Source organism: Molossus molossus, unplaced genomic scaffold, assembly GCF_014108415.1.
Source record: "Molossus molossus isolate mMolMol1 unplaced genomic scaffold, mMolMol1.p scaffold_m16_p_13, whole genome shotgun sequence".
NCBI lineage: Eukaryota > Metazoa > Chordata > Mammalia > Chiroptera > Molossidae > Molossus > Molossus molossus.
The window spans coordinates 93587336-93601941 of NW_023425348.1; the positions used below are offsets into that span (position 1 = coordinate 93587336).

Here is a 14606-nt window from a genome sequence, read left to right on the forward strand (position 1 = left end):
CTTCTGAGGGGAGGTGGCCAGCGGGCGATGCAGGTGCGATCGTGCTTTCTGCCGGTTCCCATTACTCTACTGGTGACCCATTTGTCTGCCACACACTGGGCCGTCTTCGAGACGACAAGCTGACAGTGACCCCCGTCGGGTCACTGCCGGGCACAGAGCCCATGAGAACACGGCCGTGGGGACGTGGCCGCCCGTCCTCCTGAGCGTGCTGCCCGGACGTCACAGGGGCCCACTCCGCCTCTGCCCACGCCCACCGGCTCGTCCATCTCCCGTCACAGCCGGACAGGGGACAAGCGGCCCTGCTGTCCGCCCAGCGGGTCGTGGTGGCAGACTCTGAACTGGGAAGAAGGGCTTGGTCTGCGCACAGGCTCACCACGCAGAGCTTTGCTGAGTGGGCTCATAACACCAGGGAACACTGCTTATGACTTTCCCACGAGACACGTGGGGCGTGGCCAGAGGGCAGGTGTCTGGTTACTGCATACCTTCCTGTTCCCGAGTCCGAGTGCCACGTCCCCTCGGGTCCACGCCAGGGCCCTCTTGCCACCCCCCAGCCCGCTCTCAGGAGGGTTCTGCTTCCGGAAGGTCTGGGGCTATTCGGACACAAGTTTGAGGACCCCACCTAAGTGCAGGGCGGACGTGCACCCCGCTGGTCCGCAGGGGCCGCCCCCTCCCACTGTGAGACCTCAATGCCGATTCTGTCCTGGACCCAAGTTTTCAGTGGAGAATTTCTGCTTCTTCAGACTGAGAGGCTCCTTGACGAAGCAGGTTGAAAGCAGAGAGCTCCTCAAGCTCTCATTGAGGGCAAGAGGCACCTCTCTAACCCGGGACACAGGCCCAGGGGAAACCGGCCAAGCTGGGCCTGCACGGGACACGTTCCTTCTCAAAGGAAGAGCGAGTTCCCGAATGCTGGCAACTCCCCCCTGCAGCCGGCAGTTCTCAAAAGGTGGTGGCATTTCTCAGGTAGCCGGGGGTCCCTGTGGTTGGCCTCTGCCCACCCTCAATGTCGTCTACATACGAGGGCACAGGGCATGACGCGGCATGACCATCGCTCCCGTGATGAGGGACAGGAAACTGCTTCTCTCTGCCCCCAGCTCCCGCTGCCCCCCCCCCCCGGGGGAAAGGTGTCCTGGGAATTACCGTGGCTCCTGGGCAGGCTCCTGCCCCTCCTGTCTTCCTGCCTAGGCTGCCAGAAGTGGGGGTGCCCTCGAGAACAACCGCAGCCACAGCCGCAGCCGGGAGTCTTCCTGAGACCCCTCGCCAAGCCACGCCTCCCTGCCAGCACCCCTCCCCGATGACACCAGTCAAGCTAATGTTCAGCTGGGTGGGTGGGGAGAGGGCTGCAGCCCCCCGGGAACTAACTTGGGGCTGGTTGGCACCTACAGGCAGGGGCTGCCTCTGTGCCACTCCTGGGGACGTCAATGGCCAGGGAGGAGGGGTTGAGGCAAGTTTTTGCTTGAGGGCCTCACCCCTCTTTAGAAGCCTGGAGGTGCCCCGGCTCCGTGTGCCCTGAGGTCTGAGCAGGGAAGGGACCCGCTGGGCCCGGCTCCAGCGCAGGAAGTATTCCTGGGGCAAGCAAGGAGGGCCGGTTCCCGCCTGATTCCTTTGCCGCCTGCCACTGCCTGTTTCTGCTGCCCTGCTCGCTGCCCCCTCGGCCCCCTCCGGGAGCTGAGCTGGTCTCTGCTCTGGTCCCCCAGGTCCCTGAGGGCTTGACCACTACATGATCTTGCTCAAGACTGCTCTGTGCCCTGAGCCCGGGAGACAGCAGGAGAACGTGGGCAGGGACCCACTCTAAGCCAGCAGTGCCCATGGGGTGTAGGGCACCCACAACTTAGGGAGGGACTGGTCTCCCAGGCCCACCGCCCAGCATCTCTGGCTGATTTGCCCCCTTTTAGCAAAACAGGACTGGGCACCTGAAGGCCACTGGGAACCCAGAGGTGGACAAGCTAGGTGCCAGGAAGCGGACAGGGTGCCCAGGGCTGTCCTGCAGGGCCCTTCCAGCGTCTGGGCCATGGAGCTGGTGGCATCCTGGCAGGGAGTGCGGGGCTGGGACCGGGCCCTGGTCATGCGGTTGGGGCTTTCTGCCCCGCAATGACCCAGGGTGTTGAGGGCTCTCCATGCCTGTTTGGGGGGCTCTCTGCATGGGCTGGTAGAGGCTCTCCATTCAGAGTGATGGGGTCTGCCCCGCGGGGCTTGGAGGGGTCTCTCCGCTGTCCCCGCGACCCCTCCCCCAATACAGACCACTACATGGCCCTCCCCTGAAGCTTGGAGCCCCCTAAAGAGCAGAGTGTTGCGGTCGCTCCCGCCGCCCCCCCCCCCCGCCCCCGCATTCCGAAGGGGAGGCGGGAACTGAGCCCCGTGACTTGGCCACGAAGCATAAATAGCGGCGGCAGCTCCGGGCGCTGACACGTGGAAGGAGCCCGACCCCCGCGCTTCCTGCCTCCGTGCCCCGCGGCCGTGCCATGCGGTGAGCGTCCCCGGCCCGACCCGGCCCGACCCGACCCGACCGGACCCGCCGACACCCGCCGACACCCGCCGGACACTGACACCTCGGGACCCGCCGCCGCTCAAGGTACCCGCTCGGGGCCCAGCGGGGGTGCCCCTTCTCCGCGTTCCCGCGCCCAGCAGCCGCCTGCGCTGGACGCTCTGCCCCGCCCCCCGCCCCTCGCCCCCCGCCCCCCGCCCCTCGCCCCTCGCCCCCCGTCCCTCCCCTCGCCCCTCGCCCCCCGTCCCTCCCCTCGCCCCTCGCCCCTCGCCCCTCGCCCCTCGCCCCTCGCCCCTCGCCCCTCACCCCTCGCCCCCCGTCCGGGCACTGGCCGCTGGGGCACAAACCGCTGGTCCTCCGCACCCTCCGTCCCGCCGGGGCTGGGGTCGGGCCGAGCTCCCCGACGTGCGCTGAGGCCGCCCCCGCCCTCCCCTCGCAGATGCCCCGAGGCGGCGCCCCGCTGCTCTCCTGCCTGCTCCTCGCCTCCGCCCTAGCGGCCGCCCTCGGGTCCCCGGTAAGTGCAGGGCGGGACGGCCCTCCCGGGAAGGGGCGATGGGGAACCGGACTGGGGGGGGCCGGGGCGGGGCGGGCTCCAGCTGCGCCACCAGCCCCTCTGGGAACCGCGGCGCCCCCGCTCAGAGGGGCCGCCCCGTGGAGCCCGCGCCGCAGCGGTGCGCGGGGAGCCGCCCGTGGCCCCGAGAAGGGCTCGTGAGGCGAGTGGGCGGACCGGCCGCACAGCGCAGCGGGTTGGGGCAGCCCCGGAATTCCCGGCCGCTCCCAGAGCACCGGGTTTACAGGCCCCTGTGCTGGACGCCCGGGGACGTCACCGGCGGCTCCGCTCACTTGAATGGTTTGCACTTCGCTCGTCGTGTGAGCATAAGTGAAGCCGCCGGTGACAGTGCTGCGGTCTCCGAGTCTGGGCCTGGGGGGCAGGCGGGGCCATACCCGGAGCTGCCTTTGGGGCCCTGAGCCCACACAGCTCTTGCCCTCTGACCCCCTTCTCCCATTTAAGGTGAAGGAAAAGAGGGGCTGGACCCTGAACAGCGCTGGCTACCTTCTTGGCCCACGTAAGTGACACGCGCCGTCTCTGGGGACACTGAACGAGCTCCGCGGGCTGGCGTAGCAGCGGTCACTCGGACACGTGGTTGGCCCAGTGTCACTGAGATAAAGGGATGGCGTTTCCTGAGACAGGACGGGTGTCCGTGTAGGTTAAAGACATTTGACGCCTCTCTAGGTGGCCCGTCCCCCACTCTGTATTCCACTGTACTCAGCTCCCTCCCTCCTGCAGAGGGACTGTCCCCACCCCTGACCCGTCCCCAGCCTTGAGGCACCGCTGGGGGTTGAACCCTGACCTGTCCTGCAGCCCTGAGCACGTCTCCACCGACTTCCCCCTTTGCCCCGTTCCTCAGGGCTGCCCCACCCCCTCCCCCGGGAGCTGTTTTACTTCTTAATCCCGGAGTTTAAATACACACTTTCTCCTACTCAGATGGTTGTTTCGTCCATCTCCTGGAGTGCCCGAGTGCCCGGGCACAGAGGGCAAATCCAGATGGGCCACAGGCAGGATCCAGGGGGGGTGTTCGGTCTCAGGTCCCACGTGGACTTGGCACTGGTTCAAGGGGCGCGCGTTTTCCCGGATCCTTCGCAACCCCGCGTACTCCCCCCTGGGAAGCACCTCCGGGTGCTACTTGCCCCAAAGGCAGGAGGAACCCTTCAACAAGAAGGTGTTTCTGTCACTTTGGGTTGAAAGCCCCGGAGACGGCACCCTGAGTTAGGAAACATTCTCGTCCACGTCAAGTTCCCCTGTCGCTTTGCCCTCACTCCGCCCACAGTGACAGGCCGACACCCCGTGTCGGAAGGGTCAGCTGCTCATCGCTCCTCTACCTCTAGTGCCAGGAACACTGCGTCTGCAAAAATGAGGTCGTTCCCTTCGTCGGGCCTGGCAGATGGCACAACCCACCAGGCCCAGCAGCCAGAACCCCCCCACTACCTCGCTTCTCCTCCATCTCCTGTGCCCCAAACCGAGCCCCTTCCCTTCAGGCCAGCCACTTGGTTTAGAACCTCATTCTTTTTTCCAATAACTTCTTAAGGGATCTTTCAGGATTCACACCACCCAACAGGCACACACAGACGCAGTCCCCCGCCCCCCTGCCACGTGAGTCTGTCTCTCCCCCTCCTCCAGCCCACCTCCCACACAGCTGCCAGAGTGGTCTTTGAAGAATAAAAATCTGATTATATCGAACTTAAGATTCTCTGGTGCCCCCCCTTGTTTTCAGCCCCTGTCACTGCTGGGGTCCTCCTCGTGCTCCCCGCTGCACCAGGCCTGTGCGCCCCGGGCCCTGGTCCTGCGGCGCCCCAGCACCTGGTAACGCAGGGGCCTCGGGCCCCAGTACACATTGTGGACAGTGTCCTCCCCTCTTCTACGGTTCCCACGGGGCTGCGAGCACTTTGGTCACCAGCCGTGTGGTCCTCGGGGTGTGGGCGGAGACGGGTGCAGTGATGACACTCACGCTGTCCTCTCGGGTCTGCAGATGCCGTTGACAACCACAGGTCCCTCCAGGACAAGCACGGCCTCGCTGGCAAGCGGGGACTCCAGCCCGAAGACGACGCGAGGGCAGGTGAGGGGCTTCCACCCCGGGGCTCCGAGTTGCTCCCCTGTCTGTCACCTCCTGGGTGCACAGGGCGGTGGCCTGAGCCCGGCCCGGCCACATCTGTCCACTGCTAGAGACAGAAGCAGCAAGACCCGAGAGTAAGACGTGGGGCAGCGCAGGGATGGCAGAGAGCCCTCCGAGGCTCGGGGCTCCAGGAGAGGTCCTGGGTCACCAGGGTGCCTTCATGCTGGGGGGAGGGGTCACTGACCTCAGGGTGCCTGTGGGAGGTTGCAGACGGCAACCTTTTCTGGTTTCTAGGGGGCTCAGACAGGCCTTTGCCCGAGAACGTTGCACGCAGGGTGATGGAGTTGCTGACTTCCTTGCATCTCAAAGGTATGTGGAATGTGCCCGATTGACACCCCCACCTCTTAGACCCCTGGGCACCTGGCCGCTGGCCGGGAGGGGATTGCCAGACTTCTGCTGCACGTGGGCGCCCCACAATGTCACCAATGCCGGGCCAGCGGCCAGCTGGGGTTGCTGCCCGCCCCCCACGGTCCCTGGGAAGGGTCATCAGACTGACTGCTTCCAGGGAGACAGACCATCCCTGCACGGCCTCAGTACACCCCAGGCCAGGTTCCGCAGGCCGTCTGAACCCTTATCTCATAAGCCATCAGGAGGAGCCGCGTTTCAGTTCAGGTCTTTCCTTCCGCACTTGGGGCAGGCTCCCCTCGGGCTCGGCCCTGGCGCTCTGCTGCCTGTCCTTCGTCCACAGGTCCACAGCGCCAGCCTGGCCCCTCGGGCATCTCCCCGGTCCACGGCCTGTGGGAGGCACACGCTCAGCGTGAACCATGGCGTGGGGGCGGGTCACGGGGAGACCGACACTGTGATGCCCCGGGAGACTTTGGCTGTCACGATTCTGTGTGAATTTGACAGCTGATTCCGCTTCTGTCTTGACCTGTTTGCTCTCGGGCTGCACAGCCTTGGTTGAGGGACTTCAGGTGGGGGTGGGAGGGGGACGGGGCAGGTGGGGACACGTAAGGCCTGCTGCCTTTCCTCAGAAGAGGGAGCGTGGGGACAAGGACTTCGACATCTCAGAACCAAGTCACCGAGGCCCGTGTGAGCCCAGGGGCGCCTCCGGGCGGTCTCTGCCCAGGCCCCCAGCAGGACCCGTCAACCCTTCCCGAGTTTTTCTGTTTTTTTACTTTCTGTTTTGAATTTTGTGACATGGACTTCTTCCATTAGGAGATACCAATCTCTACTACTCGACCAAGATTTATACTTCCTTAAAGCATGGATTTAAAGTCTGACAGTTTCAGATGCATGCTGAGCAGGGGACTTGTCAGCAGGGGTGAGGAAGGCTGTGTGGCGGGGATCTGCGCCGCGGCCACCCTGCGTCTGGGCGGTGAGCTGTGACTGTCCTCCGGGCGGTGGTAGGGCCCGTCACCCGAGTCCCGTCCCGTTGCAGAGGCCGGGCCCCGGGTGCCCCTGCTCCTGCCGGCCGTTCCCTGGGAAGACGCAGAGCAGTGAGTCCGGAGGGAGCCGCGTGAAGCCGTCCGGGCAGTCCCGAGGGTCCGCCGTGCCGACCTGCGCAGTCCGTCCCCCGCCCGTCCTCTGCGTTGATGCTGTGTTGTTGTAATGTACGATTTCCCCCTCTGGTAATTGTTTTGAGCCCCAAAATAAAAACCAGAAGTGCTTTCGTTGTCTTTCTTCCTGGTGCCGGTCCGGACACCACCGCCAAGGTGCTGTAAAAGACAAGCTGGCCCCGGCCGGTGTGGCCCAGCGGTTAGAGCGTCGGCCCGCAGACCGGGAGACCCGGGTGCGGTTCCCGCTAAGGGCATTTACCTCGGTTACAGTTTGTCCCTGACCCCAGCTGGTGTCATGTGGGTGGCAACCACTCGATGTGTCTCTCTCACATCACTGTTTCTCTTCCTTCCTCTCTCCCTCCCGCTCTTTCTTAATAAAAAATGGAAAAATGTCCTCAGGTGAGGATTTAAAAAAAGACAAGTCTGGAGCCCCTGCCGGTGTGGCTCGACAATTAGAGCGTCAGCTTGCAGACCGAAGAGTTGCGGGTTCGATTCCGGTCAAGGGCACGTACCTCTGTTGGGTTCGATCCCCAGTCCTGGTCAGGGTTGTGCAGGAGGCAACCAGTTGATGTGTCTCTCTCACATCAATGTTTCACTCTGCCCCCTCCCACTCTATCTGAAGATAAATGGAAAAGTATCCTGGGGTGAGGATTTGAAAAACAAAAACAAACAAAAGACAAAGCTGGAGCCCTGGCCAGGTGGCTCAGCTGGTTGGAGCATCGTCTGTACACCAGGTTGCAAGTTCAGTCCCCGGTCAGATGCATACGGGAGGCAACTGATCAATGTCTCTCTCTCTCTCTCTAAAAAAAATAAAATAAAATAAAAACCACATCCTCAGGTGAGGATTAGAAAGAAAAAGGAAAGAAAGCTGGAGTGGGGTCACATTAAATTGAGTCAAACACACTTACGAAGGCAAGTCTGTTACTGAGACAAAAACATAAGACAGATTGGACCCTGCCCTTGGGGGCTGGTCCTTGGAGGGGGGGGGGCGGACACAACGTCATAGCAACCGAAGCATGACAGGTGGGTGTCGTGTGACACGTGATAAGCAGGAAAGAAAGAGCCAGCAGGGTCCGGCTGGGAGTGAGAGGGGGAACCACAGGTGCGGTATTAAAATTCGTGTGGTCCAGGCAGAAAGGTGAATGTCCTGAAAACCCTAACTGCTTTATAGACGCGGAGATGTGTGCCCTGTCCGGCTGCGGGAAAGCCAGGGTGTGGGAACAGCTCCATAAACCGGCAGGGACAGGTGTGTCCCCTGAGCGGGAAGACGGGCGCCCCGGAGACCGGGGAGAACATGGGCAGCGATGGAGGCCGCCTGTCGGGCCATGAGACAGGTCTGTGGGGGTGGGGCGGTGTTCCCGCGCCTTTGCCCTGCGTGGTTCTCGCCCTGGCTGCACAGGGTGTCCTCAGGGCGCCAGGGGGCCCACAGACCGCAGCATTCAGAGTCTGGGACTGTGTCTTTAACAGTCCCCCAGGGATGGCACCTGAAGAACTGCTCCAGGAGGACATGGACACAGAGGGGACCTGAGCCCTCGTCACTCTCTCCTGCTCCTGCTCCCTGACCCCCCGAGGAGGCGCTGGGCCGCCCTTCCAGCCTCTTCCCTGTGGTTCTGAGACTCGCTGGGCTGTTCCCCGTCTGCAGGGACCGCGCTCAGACCCAGTGTGCGGTCCAGCTCCGCGTGCCTCTAGACAGTGGGCCACCCTTTACTCCCTGCCCTCCCTTCCTTCCCATTTCATTAATTCTCTTGGACTTGGGGGGCACCAGGCCATTCCCCAGAGCGCGATTCCGGAGGGCTTTGGGCAGAATCTGCACTCCTGGTGAGCACCCGGGAGGCCTGCTGGCTGGGGCCACGCCCCGTCTACTTGCTGATGCCCGCAGCCTTCCTGCCCAGTCTCTGAGAGCTGCGTGCCCGTCTCCCCAGCGGCCTGGGCACCCTGGCCCAGCCCCGGCCCACCCTGCGTGCCAGACCACAAGAAGCCAGGTCCTAGACGCGGAGAAAACATTTGCACGAGACACGTCTGATCAAGGACTGTTTTCCAAAACATACAAAGGAATCTTACAACCCAACAATAAGAAAACCAACAACCCCATTAGGCCTGGACAGGCCGCCGCCGAAGAACAGACGGAGGGGACAGCACAGGAAGAGCTGGCATCGCACGTCACCGGGGTCATCGGGGCCTGCGGCAGAAGCAGGGTGAGGCAGGGCGGCCCACCCGGAGCGCCCACCCAGCGCAGCCCCCCCACTGTGCTGAGGCCTGTGGGAGCAGCGTGGTGGGAGCAGCGTGGGCCAGAGCAGGGGCCGCTTCTGCTTCAGCGTCTCTTACCCAAACTGCCGTTCTCGTACCTTCTCAACTTCTCCATCATTTTATCTTGGTCCCTAAACAGTGTTTTAGCTTACTTCATACAATAATTTGTGGCTTGAAGCTGCACCCCGCCCCCCAAACTAGGCCTGTCCTGGTGGAATTTGGGGTATCGGAGGGTTTTGTAAAGTGACACAGAGCCGCAGGGCCAAGACCAGGGTTACAAGTTGGTGTCTGCGGATGTTTCACCGTCAGCAGAGGGTCTCTCTGGGGCGTTGGTTTGTCCCCATGTTTCCCGGATCCTGCACCCGCTTCTGGTGAACTGACAGGAAGGAAAATGTTCAGCATGTGACATAAACGGACATTTGGTCTCTACCCCCAGCTCCTGACAGTGAGCTCCTGACTCCCTTGGAGTTTCCTAGGTGACAGGAGGTGCCTTTGTTCAAATGAAGTGACTCTGGGTGGGCTGCTGGGTGGCTTCAGGCTGGCGACTGGCCACCAGGAAAACCAAGGCCCTGATGAGAAGCTTGGACCTTCAGCCCCACCCCCGGCGTCCGGGGAGGAGAGGGGCTGGGGTGGTCACTGATCACACCTCCGTGAGGAAGCCTCCGTGAAGTCCGGCGTCCACGTGCCGGGAGGTTGGTGACCACGTCCACGTGCCGGGAGGTTGGTGACCACATCCACATGCCGGGAGGTTGGTGACCACGTCCACATGCCGGGAGGTTGGTGACCACGTCCACATGCCGGGAGGTTGGTGGCCACATTCCAACTCCTCGCCCTGTGCCTCTTCCTCGGCCGCCTGTCTGTATCCTTTACGACAAACCAGTGACAGCGAGTAAGGTCTCCCCCCGAGTCGTGTGAGCTGTCACTGCACGTGTCTGACCCGAGGACAGGGCATGGCAGCTTCAGATTGGAGCCAAGTCAGACAGTGTGGGAACCCGGACCCGCGCCCCGTGGCCGGTGCCTCGTGGCCCCGGGCTCCAGGCACTCTGACGCTAACCCGGGTTGTGTCCGAAGCGATCCCATTCCAAGACACCAGCTGGTGGCCGGAGAGTCGGGGCGCCGGTGGTGGGAAATGCCCACATTCGGTGTCAGAAGTGTGAGTAGAGAAACAGTCCTCTGTTAGCATGTCGACTTTTTACAACCTCTTCGCAGATTCTTGAAAAGACAGATTTAAGCTAAGCCACCTGTCTGGGAAAATAAACCCAAAACTGAGACGCCCGACGGGCAGCCCAACCTCAGTCACAAAGGGGGCCCAGGCCAGTGAGTACATACGGTCAAGGGGGTGCAATAAGGACAAGCTCTTTCTCTCATATTTAAACCATCTTTACTTACAGAATGCCACTCTGAGAAGGTAACTCCATTAAGCTCCGATCACTTCAGGAACAGTTGCGACTTACACTGAAAAGGACTGAAGTCAACATTGCTTTGGAAGAGGGACCGAAATATCGTCCGGTTTCCTGTGCTCCTGGATGTTCCCTAGGAGTGGGCCACTGGGGGCGGGCCACCCCCTGGGCGCATCTACCTGCCTCTGGATTCTCCCGGGTTCTCGGAAGGCCCGGGGCTCCTGAGCCCCCCTCCTGGCAGCACGGGGTCTGAGCAGACCCCCAGAGTCTCAGCTGAAGGCGGGCCCAGTGGGCGGGTCGCGCCGGGATGCTCTCTCTGCTCAGCGCCGCGTTCACGATAGCGTCTTCTTCCAAAGTTCACCCTTAAGCTCTGCTTCAGTTCACTTTCGGCCGGGGGAAGAATTTTCTTCCGTCACCTCATCAAGGTGTCTTTCAGCAGTCAAGCTGCCGACCAGCTGTCTGTGCTTTCTCGCGGGAGAGGATCCCCCCTGGAGGAGAACGAGCGGCTCTCTTCGCTTCTCCCCATCCCGGGCGCCTTCCTGGAGGTCTGGCTCTCCCCGCGTGGCTGATCTCCGCGGCGCCACCAAGCTCCCCTCCTCCAGCCAGCGGTTTCCTGGCTGCGAAGTCCGGAGCAGCTCGCATTCTCCCCGCCGCTCAGTCCACTTCTGATGCTCGTTTCCAAGGCGTTCATGTTCTGACGGCCGGGAGGCTTGCTCAGCCTGGAGAGGTTTAACGCACTCTGAGCTCTTCCTTTGCTTTCTCTGCTTCAGTTACTTGAGTGTATATTTGGTTTCTTTGTCCTCTGGGGTTTTTTAAAGAAGCTTTTAACTTGGCAGCTCAATCCACTCGCCAAGCTCCTGTGTCTGAGGCGGTCCGTGCTCTGGTACACTCTCCAGCTCCGGGTCCGAGTTGCCCTCCGGCACAGCAGCCAACCTGGCGTCCTCGGCAAGCGCCCAGCAGACTCCGTGTGACTTTCTGTAGCACGTAGAACTAGTTCCGGGCACGCTTTGGAGTCTCCAGGTGTGGTGTTCTGTTTGTCGAGGTCACGCACTTGCTCTTCCCGTTCAGCTCCGTGGAGCGGCCGTCTCTGGTGTCCTGGAGTGGGACCCCCGGGCACCTGTCACAGTTACCCTGGCTCGGTCTTCATTCATCGGAAACATTTTGAAGGTTGTTTTGGCTTCAGCTACTTGTGATTTGAGTGATTCTGATCCATCCTTTTTGAAATATCCGCCATCGATCCATCTTGTTCAGAATGTTTAGATTTCTCTTCCTCCAGCTCATTTTGCAGGAAGAGTGTGTCATCCTCACATTCGGACTGGGGACCGCGGTTCTCACAGCCGGCCTCCACGCGGAGCTGCGGCCAAGGCCCGCTACGAGCTCTCTCTCTTTAACGGCTAATTCCTCTGTACGAGGCTAATTGCTCAAGTAGTTTACCTTCAATTAGTGTGGAAGTTCACAGCAAGCGTTCTCTCTCCTTCCACACAAAGCCGGCTTCTAATCGATCAAAAGTTTCTGCACAAAAATAAGAAAACAGCAAAAAAAACCAACCGTAGCTGCACATACCGGCCGTTGCCACGGAGCCACGGGGACTGGGATCTCTCCTGGCGTCTTGGAGCCTGGCTTTCCCAGGACCAGCCCCTGTGCGGCCGAGAGCAGTCCTGGGCCCCTCCACGCGCCGAGGCTGCCTGGACACAGCGCCGCCGCTGGGCTGGCTGTGCCGGGTCAGCGGCAGAGAACGCGCGCGGTCCGTCCAGAACCCAAACCCGCACCCACAGCCGGCCCAGACCACTGTGGAGCCACGGGGCTGCGAGAGGGACTGGCGCCCACAGGCCTCAGGGCCCACACCGCCCGCTGGGAGCCAGCCCCAGTTGGCTTTGTGTCTGATGACCCGAAGGCCCACGCGCCCCCACACCCCGCCAAGAGCCATGACTTGCCCTCTCCTTGCCACCCACCCCTCGGCTTTTATTATTATATGGTTTTGAAATGGCATCGGCTCTACCAGAAACAAACAGATGCGGTTTCCTCCCTTTTCAGGAGTCCGATGTAGCAGTTACCGCCGGGCCGCGTCACGTGACCTCACACACAGCTCCGCTCGGCTTGTACTTCTCACGCTGGCTTTGCCGAAGGCTGCGCCGACTTGCCAAGTCCTCGCCCTGGAGCCACCGCACGGGGTCAGGCCTCCAGCTGCCCCGGCCCGGCCTTGGCCTTCGGTTGCTGGCTCAGCTCACCTGCTGCAGCTCGGAGGCCCCGCCCCTCGCGGCCTTCAGGCGCTGGCTCGGCTCACCTGCTGCAGTTCGGAGGCCCCGCCCCTCGCGGCCTTCAGGCGCTGACTCAGCTCACCTGCGGCAGCTCGGAGGCCCCGCCCCTCGCGGCCTTCAGGCGCTGGCTCGGCGCACCTGCTGCAGCTCGGAGGCCCCGCCCCTCGCGGCCTTCAGGCGCTGGCTCAGCTCACCTGCTGCAGCTCGGAGGCCCCGCCCCTCGCGGCCTTCAGGCGCTGGCTCAGCTCACCTGCTGCAGCTCGGAGGCCCCGCCCCTCGCGCCCAGCTGCAGTGCTGGGTCCCTCTGCCCTGGGCTTTGCAGGGGGTCCACCTGGCCGCAGGCCTCTCTAGGCTGCGTCACCCAGGCCCCTACTGTGTGGTGCGGGCTGAGTGCCAAGTGCACGCTGTATGTTAAGGCTCAGTGCCTACGAAGAATGTGAAATGGCGCCATCATTTCTATTTGGGTTATATATTAGAATAATAGTATTATTTATGTTGGAGTAATAGTATTGTGGGGTTAAGTAAAAGATTATTAAATGTAATTTCACCTGTTCCTTTTTACTTTTTAAAATGTGTCAACTGGAAATTTTAAAACTGCCTGAGCGGCGCTGCTGAGAAGAAAGGCCGCCCCAGGAAGGAGTCACAGCGCCCTCTCTGTCCCCTTCCAGCCCCGGGGTAGGCGACCCTCAGCAGCAGCCTGTGCCGCTCTGTCCCTGCTCGTGGGAACCCAGGCTTACAGGTCTGCCTCTGCCTCTGGCTTTGCCTCAGAGTCTGGATCTGCGGGAGACAAGGGGCCAGAAGCAGGGAGTTCGCGTCAGCTCTGCCCGCGCCGCTCGCGCTGCGCCGGATGAGTTCGCAGACATCGCCTGAGGCCAGGACTGTGAGCACCTGGAAACACCAGCAGCTACGCAGCTACTCGCAGCCATGGAAGACGGTTGACATTTTTATTCTTTGCTTTTTACAATAGAACCAGAAGAGTCACCCTAACAGCCAATCTGATCTGCTGGTTTCTGCAACCAGTTATTTTAACCAAACTCTGCCAACAACAACGACAGTATAACAGTCACTGTGGGGAAGTCAAGTGGAAAACAGAGCTTTCCCACAATCCAAACAGAAACACTTAAGAAACTAGGTAATTTTCAGTCCCACTAACTACAGATAGAGCGGGGCCGCTGGGGAATGTCTGCACGGACCCTTCGGGGCTCAGCAGCTCTCTAGAGATTTTAAATTGCAGCTCAGAAGCCCATCTGGAGACTTTATTTCTAAATAATTTTTGGGCAAAATCATTACTGCTTTTTATGCAGAGAAGCCTCCGGAGGGAAATCCCCCAAGGGGGTGCGATCAATGGGCCTGGACTCCCACCTTCCCTCCAGAACCTGCTCCGACCCTCCGGCGCTGGGTGTGGGGGCTTCCGGTCCCACAGCAACGCCCACAGCATCCTCAGAAGGGGCTCTGGATGGCCACAGGCTCCCAGACGAAGTCGCCCGGCCCAGACGTCCCTGGGAGCCCCGGCCACGCCCACAGGCCCTCGGCGGCCCTGTCGGCTCTACTCCATCTTCAGCCCTTTGGACTTGAACTCGATGTGCAGAATCTGGGACAGGCACCTCCCGAACTCCTCCAGGATCATCTGCTGGGCCAGGTGCTCGGAGCAGTGTCCCTGCTCGGCCTCCTCGCCCTGAGCCAGCAGGCAGGCGCAGGTGGCCTCCACCACCTCCCAGGAGATGCAGGAGGACCACCTGCGGAGACACAGCGAAGGCCACAGTCAGGGCCCCTGCTTGACATGCGCTATGTTCGAGGCACATGCTCGTCGTGGTGGTTTAAAGATTGTCACAGCAAAATTGCATGCTGTCTTCCAAATACCAAACTTATTCACTGGGATCATGTCAAAGATTGCTTTTAGAAGAGAAGTATAGAGGAAGGTCACCTGTGAGCTTCTTGACATACCTCTCATGGTAGATTCTAAATTTTCTCAAAATTAGACCCACTCACAAACGCAGAGGCCTGGGCTCCGGTCAATCCTGTGGGCTGGGCAGGGAGGAGCAGCAGGA

The 14606-nt window shown here is 61.4% G+C and overlaps 2 protein-coding genes across 4 annotated transcripts in view; one reads left to right on the forward strand and one right to left on the reverse strand.

The window, feature by feature from the left end:
- Positions 1 to 2921: 2921 nt before the first annotated feature.
- Positions 2922 to 6597, forward strand: GAL (galanin and GMAP prepropeptide). Its single transcript, XM_036259683.1, has 5 exons — positions 2922 to 2996; positions 3495 to 3549; positions 5011 to 5097; positions 5389 to 5463; positions 6536 to 6597. The coding sequence occupies exons 1-5, from the start codon at positions 2922 to 2924 to the stop codon at positions 6595 to 6597; spliced, it is 354 nt and encodes a 117-aa protein (XP_036115576.1).
- Positions 6598 to 14104: 7507 nt separating this feature from the next.
- TESMIN (testis expressed metallothionein like protein) overlaps positions 14105 to 14606 on the reverse strand; it is a 30489-nt gene continuing 29987 nt past the window's right edge. For all 3 annotated transcript variants that reach the window (XM_036260052.1, XM_036260050.1, XM_036260051.1), the window contains one exon: positions 14105 to 14294. In XM_036260052.1, the coding sequence (XP_036115945.1) occupies positions 14105 to 14294 (190 nt within the window). The remainder of the gene's footprint in view (positions 14295 to 14606) is intronic.